Source organism: Acanthisitta chloris, unplaced genomic scaffold (assembly GCF_000695815.1).
Source record: "Acanthisitta chloris isolate BGI_N310 unplaced genomic scaffold, ASM69581v1 scaffold21745, whole genome shotgun sequence".
Lineage (NCBI taxonomy): Eukaryota > Metazoa > Chordata > Aves > Passeriformes > Acanthisittidae > Acanthisitta > Acanthisitta chloris.
This window is the reverse complement of record NW_008672420.1, coordinates 2,774-9,266: the sequence shown is the minus strand read 5'-3', so window position 1 is coordinate 9,266 and position 6,493 is coordinate 2,774. Positions and strand designations below refer to the sequence as shown.

General features: G+C 54.7%; 2 protein-coding genes across 2 annotated transcripts in view; both read right to left on the bottom strand.

Annotated features, from left to right (window-relative positions):
• Positions 1–1,630: 1,630 nt before the first annotated feature.
• On the bottom strand, positions 1,631–2,084 carry SMAGP (small cell adhesion glycoprotein). The gene is made up of 3 exons (XM_009074515.1): positions 2,054–2,084; positions 1,872–1,988; positions 1,631–1,794 (listed from the first exon to the last, which is right to left on the bottom strand). The coding sequence occupies exons 1-3, from the start codon at positions 2,082–2,084 to the stop codon at positions 1,631–1,633; spliced, it is 312 nt and encodes a 103-aa protein (XP_009072763.1).
• A 1,734-nt stretch (positions 2,085–3,818) lies between these two features.
• BIN2 (bridging integrator 2) overlaps positions 3,819–6,493 on the bottom strand; it is a 5,210-nt gene continuing 2,535 nt past the window's right edge. Inside the window, exons 7-11 of the mRNA XM_009074514.1 lie at positions 6,374–6,459; positions 5,780–5,855; positions 5,540–5,616; positions 4,245–5,259; positions 3,819–3,926 (exon numbers count right to left, since the gene is read on the bottom strand). Coding sequence (XP_009072762.1) covers positions 3,819–3,926; positions 4,245–5,259; positions 5,540–5,616; positions 5,780–5,855; positions 6,374–6,459 — 1,362 coding nt within the window. The remainder of the gene's footprint in view (positions 3,927–4,244; positions 5,260–5,539; positions 5,617–5,779; positions 5,856–6,373; positions 6,460–6,493) is intronic.

Below are 6,493 nucleotides of genomic sequence, written 5' to 3'. Positions count from 1 at the left end.
CCATGGAGGGGAAAATGGGAATGATGCTATGGGGTAAAAAATGGGAATGATGCCATGGAGGGGAAAATGGGAATGATGCCATGGGGGGAAAAAATGGGAATGATGTCATGGGGGAAAAAAAAAGGGAATGATGCCATGGGGGGGAAAATGGGAATGATGCCATGGGGAAAAAAAAGGGAATGATGCCATGGAGGGGAAAATGGGAATGATGCCGTGGGAGGGAAAATGGGAATGATGCCATGGGGAAAAAAATGGGAATGATGCCGTGGAGGGGAAAATGGGAATGATGCCATGGGGGAAAAAATGGGAATGATGTCATGGAGGGGAAAATGGGAATGATGCCATGGGGTAAAAAAATGGGAATGATGTCATGGGGTGAAAAATGGGAATGATGCCATGGGGGAAAAAAAAGGAATGATGTCGTGGAGGGGAAAATGGGAATGATGCCATGGGGGGGAAAATGGGAATGATGCCATGGGGGGAAAAAATGGGAATGATGTCATGGAGGGGAAAATGGGAATGATGCCATGGGAGGGAAAATGGGAATGATGCCATGGGGGGAAAAAATGGGAATGATGTCATGGAGGGGAAAATGTTAATGATGCCATGGGAGGGAAAATGGGAATGATGTCATGGGGGAAAAAATGGGAATGATGCCATGGCGGGGAAAATGGGAATGATGCCATGGAGAGGTAAAAGGGGGGAATAATGCCATGGAGGGGAAAAAGGGGGAATGATGCTATGGAGGGAACAGCAGGGAATGACACCATGGAAGGATAAGATGAACATTCCAGGGATCCTCAGTATTTGGGATTTTTTTCTCCTTTGCCATTTGGTGTAGAAAGAGCTCAGATTGGACTCTGCTTTATCTCCACATTCCAGTTTAATCCCAATCCATGTCCTGTCTGTGTCCATCCCTGGCTGTTCCAGAAGGTGTAATTCCAGCCCTTGGACACTCTGTGCTGCACTGACCTTGTGAAGTTTTTGTCCCCAAATCCAGGATATTTAGGCAGGTCTCAACTCCAGGAAAATCAAGCAGAGCCTCCAAATTCAGGGAATTTACCTCCCTGATGCCAGGAAATTCAGGCAAACTCCCAACTCCAGGGAATTCAAGCAGATCCTCAAATCCAGGGAGTTTAGGCAGATCCCATCTCAAGAATTTAGCCACATCCCAACTCCAGGACACTCAGGCAGATTCCCAGTTTAGGCCAATCCCCAAATCTGGGAATTCAGGCAGACATTCCCAACTCCAGGAAATTCAACTAGAGTCCCCAAATCCAGGGAAATATAGATCCCTGATGCCAGGATATTCAGGTAGAGCCCCAACTCCAGGGAATTTAGACAGAGCCCAAATGCTAAGGAATTTGGGCATATCCCCAACTCCAAGAAACTCAGACCAATCCCAACTCCAAGACCATTTAGGCAGATTCCCAAATCCAGGGACTTTAGGCAGATCCCCTCAAATCCAGGGAATTCAGGCAAAGCCCCAACTCCAAGAAACTCAAGCCGATCCCAACTCCAGGGAATTTAAGAAGATTCCCAAATCAGGCCAATTCCCTAACTGCAGGATATTGAAGCAACCCCCCAAATCCAAGGAATCTCATGGCCTGGATGGATTCCAGGTGTGTCCTTAGATGAAATATTCCTCCTTTTCCCTGCTGGAATCCTCTGCTGGCAGAGCTGCCTCCACCTCCGGCTGCTCGTACGTGCGGTAGGAGCCGGAATTCCGGTACAGGTAGATCCCAATCACCACCAGCACCGTCAGCAAGGTCAGGAACACCAAGGTCAGCACCACTGCCAGGGGAGGGAAGCAGGATTTAGCCCTGGAATGTCGGGATCTGCTCCAGGTGGAGCTGGAAGGATCATCTCACCTGCGATGACGACGGTGTTGGTGTCCTCGGGGCCAGGGGAGGTGTGAGATTTCCGCAGGGATGGAGTGGTCAAGGCTTCCTCGGGAAGAAGAGAGGGAGAGGAGGATAAGGAAGAGCCTAGGGAAGGTGCAGCAGGTGGTGGTTCCAGGGAAAAGCATGGAAAAGTGGTGCCTGGTGCTCACCTGAGCTCAGGTGGGAATGAGGTTCTTCCATGGTGGTGGAGATTTCCGGGGGGAGGTTTGGGGTTGGTCAGAGCTGCCAGAAATAGGGATAAAAGGGATAAATTTCCCTGTTAATGCCCTGGAATCTGAGCTCAGGTGGAGCTGAGATTCCTCCATGGAACTGGATTCTCCCAGCTGGAGGTTTGGGATCTGCCAGAGCTGCCAAACCTGACCTTGAACCCACTTGACTTTAAACCCTCCAACTTCAATCCAGTTTTGCCTTGATCCAGTTTCACCTTAAACCAGTTTTATTTTAAACCAGTTTTGCTTTGAACTTTTCTGACTCTAAACTCTCTTCACTTTACACTAGTTTTGCTTTAGCTCTGACTTTAAACCCTCCAACTTCAATCCAGTTTTGTTTTGATCCAGTTTTGCTTTAAACCCTTTCTTGCTTTGAACCCATTTGACTTCAATCCCAGTTGGGCATCAAACCCGGTTTGACTTTAAACTCCCTTTTCCCAGGTGGTTCAAGAGCTATTCCCAAGGGAAACCCTCCCTCCCCTGCTGCTCTGATCCCAAAAAAACCTCCTTTGAGGAGTATTGGGGGTGCAGCACCAATTCCCATCCCAATTCCCATTCCCAGCAGATGGAGGATGGGATGAGCAAACCACCCCTGCAGGTCAGTTTGGGGGATGCTCAGGACTTTCTTCCAGCCTCCCATTCCCATTCCCATCCCCATCCCCATTCCTTTTCCCATTCCCTTTCGCATTCCCTTTCCCGTTCACTTTCCCATTCCTAATCCCACCTCCATCGCTATTCCCTGTAGATGGAGGATGGGATGAGCCAACCATCCCTGCAGGATGCTTGAGAGCACCTTCCAGTCCCCCCATCCCCATTCCCATCCCCATTCTCAGCAGATGGAGCACAGGATGACCAAACCCTCTCCGTATCCTCCTGACTCCCATTTTCCTCCCTCATCACCCTGGGATGATCCCCTAGGATCAGCCTTTGGCTCCCTCTGTTCCTCCCTCACCTTTCCTGCAGGATTCTCTGCTTTCTCCCTCTCTCCATGGCAAGATCCAACCTTTCCCCTTCCCCTCCCACCCCAAATCCAGCTGGAAACCCCCAACATTCCAACATCACCCCCCAGTGCAGCCACACTCAGTACCCCTCCGTCCGCTCCACATCCAGATCCATCCCCCATCCCCCTCCAAACCCCCAGGAACTGGGAATTCCAGGGGGGATATCCCAGGATCCACATTCCCCTCCTCCAGCCCTTACCTGCCGGCACCATGTGCTGCTCCAGGTGAAGGCGTAGCCTTTTTTTTTCCTGCCTCACCTTTCCAGTTGGGCTGGAATGAGGCTCAACCCCCAGGAATCCTCTTCCTTTAACCCCTCACTCCCTAAGGATCCAGCCCTTGGCACAGGGATAGTGATGGCAAACGGGGATTTGGGTGGAAATCGGGGAATTTGGGAACAAGGGGAGGGGAATATTGAGCTGCTTTGGGGGATTTTTTTTTCGGGCGAGGCCAAAACATTTTTACCGGAGCCGGTCGAACCGGTTTGACGCCTTTTCCATGAGTCACAGATGCCAGAGGGGAGGACACAGGGAGAGGGGGATGGACACAGCAGGACAAACCCCCCAACACTCCCAACCACCCTCAGTGGGACCCCCTGGATCCCACCCCCAATCCCAGATGGAGATTTGGGATCTCTGCCACCTTTTCCACCTTTATTTTGGTCCGGAAGCACATGATGGGGAAGGAATTTGGGAAGACCCGCGGGATCATGGAATGTTGAGGGGTTCAGGGGGGTCCTGGGTGGGGGATGCTGTGGGTGGGGGGTCCTGGCTCAGGCTCTGGATCGTATCCTGCTCTGGTGTCCAGGGACAATCCTGGGAGAGAGAGACACACACAGGAGTGACACTGTCCCCTCGTGATTCCTTGGAATTGTGTCCTTATGTCCCCCCTGGGGCATAGGGATGGGAATGAGTCCCCCTTGGATGGGTCAGGTGTATCCCACCCTTCATCCACCTGGATTGAGGAGCCAGAGGGGAAATGAGGGACAGAGAGGGACAGTTCCACCCCCTCCTGCAGTGCCACTCCAGGCTGGTTTGTCCCCATGTCCCTGCATCCCCTTATCCCCATATCCCTCCCAATCCAGGAATCCCCCCAGGGATCTCTCAACACATCCTCACCTGTGTTTTCCTCACCTTTGGCAGATCATCCTTGGTCTCTGGGCTGTCCCTGGTGCGGCTGAGCTGTCCCTGTCCCTGCCCATCCTGGAGGACACCGCTGTGGCCACTCAGACTAGGGGGCAGTGATCCCCCTGGCAGTGCCTGACCCTGCTCCGTGGTGGCCGTGGCTGTCCCCAACCCTGGGGAGGTGGTGGCAGCAGCCTGGGCCAGGGCCTCGGATAAAATCAGTGCTACCAGTGAGGTGGCAATGCCCTCGGGCCCTCCTTGTGCCTTGCTGGCACCTCCAGGCTCTGGGCAGTACTGGATGGAGGGGACAGCACCTGGATCTGCTGCTGTCACCTGCTCCAGGGATGAAGAATCATGACCAAGACCATGCTCTGGGGTCTCCTCACTGGACATTGACCCTGTCCCCACTGTCCCCTGCTCCAGGGATGAAGAATCATGACCAGGACCATGTTCTGGGACCTCCTCACTGGACATTGACCCTGTCCCCGCTGTCCCCTGCTCCAGGGATGAAGAATCATGACCAGGACCATGTTCTGGGACCTCCTCACTGGACATTGACCCTGTCCCCGCTGTCCCCTGCTCCAGGGATGAAGAATCATGACCAGGACCATGTTCTGGGACCTCCTCACTGGACATTGACCCTGTCCCCGCTGTCCCCTGCTCCAGGGATGAAGAATCATGACCAGGACCATGTTCTGGGACCTCCTCACTGGACATTGACCCTGTCCCCGCTGTCCCCTGCTCCAGGGATGAAGAATCATGACCAGGACCATGTTCTGGGACCTCCTCACTGGACACCGACACCGTGTCCAGGGACCCCCCACTGGCAGGGGAAGCAGGAGGTGGACCAGGAGGGACAGCCCCCAGGTCCCCGTTGGTTGTGGCATCGGTGGCAGCTCTGGCCCCACCAGGGAACAGAGGTGTCACCTCCGTGTCCACCACAGGTGCCTTGTCCGGGCAGGGGAACATTGCTGGAGGACTCACGGGGGAGGAGATGACCAGAGAGCGGCGGTTGCTGGAGGAAGGACAGAGGGAGAGGGTTAACCCCCACTTGGGTGTCCCCAAACATCCTTGGGGACAGGTGACACCTCAGTGTCACCATCCCAGGGTGCAGGTGACCATCCAACAGGACCCCAAAACCACCGAAAAACCTTCAAGCCACGTTTGGGTGAGTTCAGCCACCTCAGGGAGCCCCCCCTGGTGTTCCCCACCCCCTGGGAGCTTGGAAGGGACCCCCCAACAGTGTATTTTTGGGAGTGATTTGTCCCCTTGACCCCCCCAACCCCCCTGGGGTGTACCTGGGGACACCTTTGATGATGAACACCTTGCTGGAGTGTTGCTTCTCCAGTTTGCTCATCACCTCGTACAGGTCCCGGTTGAGCTGGAGGAGACACACAAAGAAACACCTCAGGGAGATCCTCCAGGTGTCACCCCATCATCTGGGGGGGTCAGAGGGGACCCCCCAACAGCTGGGGACACCCCATGACTCTGGTGGGTGGTGTTGAGGGGTGTTGAGGGGAGTGTTTTGGGGGGGTTGTCCCCACCTTGCTCATCTCCTTGTAGAAGACGTCGCGGAGGTTGGAGATGTTCTGGAAGATGGTCACGTAGCAGGCAATGCGGCTGAGAGGACACACATGAGAGGTTTGGGGGCGTCATCCCCATCCCATGGGGGGCTCTGGGTGCTGAGTGCCCACCCGGGCTGACCCTAACACTAGGAACCCCCTGACTGTCACACACACACTGTGGGTGATGTCCCCCATGGCCACCCATGTGTCCTCCATCTCCACAGTGTCCTTGTCCCTCAGCCCCTGAAGTGTCCCCAGACCCCCAATGTCCCCTGGACCCTTAATGTCCCCCAGATCCCATGATGTCCCTCAACCCCTGCAGTGTCCCCCAACTCCACAATGTTCTCCAGCTCCACAATGTCCCCCAGACCCCATGATGTCGCCCAACCCCATGGTATCCCCCAACCTCACGATGTCCTCCAGCCTCACAATGTCCTCCAACCCCATGATGTCCCTCAACCCCTCAGTATCCCCCAACCCCATGATGTTCTCCAGCCCCACAATGTCCCCAGACCCCGTGATGTCCTCCAGCCCCAGTGTCCCCCACCCCATGATGTCCCCAGCCCCCTGTACCTGCCATACAGGACGGGCAGTTCCTCCCGCAGGTCCCTGTTGAGCTCCTCAAACACTGCTTGGGCTTTATTGAACTCCTCCTCAGCCTGCAGGGAGAGTCAGGGGGGGCATAGCTTTGTC

Bases quoted from the DNA above. Each gene is read 5' to 3' on its own strand.
- SMAGP (XM_009074515.1), bottom strand. From the start codon at position 2,084: ATGGAAGAACCTCATTCCCACCTGAGCTCAG. The intron at 1,989-2,053 runs GTGAGCACCAGG...CACCTTCCCTAG, and splicing joins TCATTCCCACCTGAGCTCAG to GCTCTTCCTTATCCTCCTCT. The intron at 1,795-1,871 runs GTGAGATGATCC...CTCCCCTGGCAG, and splicing joins CAACACCGTCGTCATCGCAG to TGGTGCTGACCTTGGTGTTC.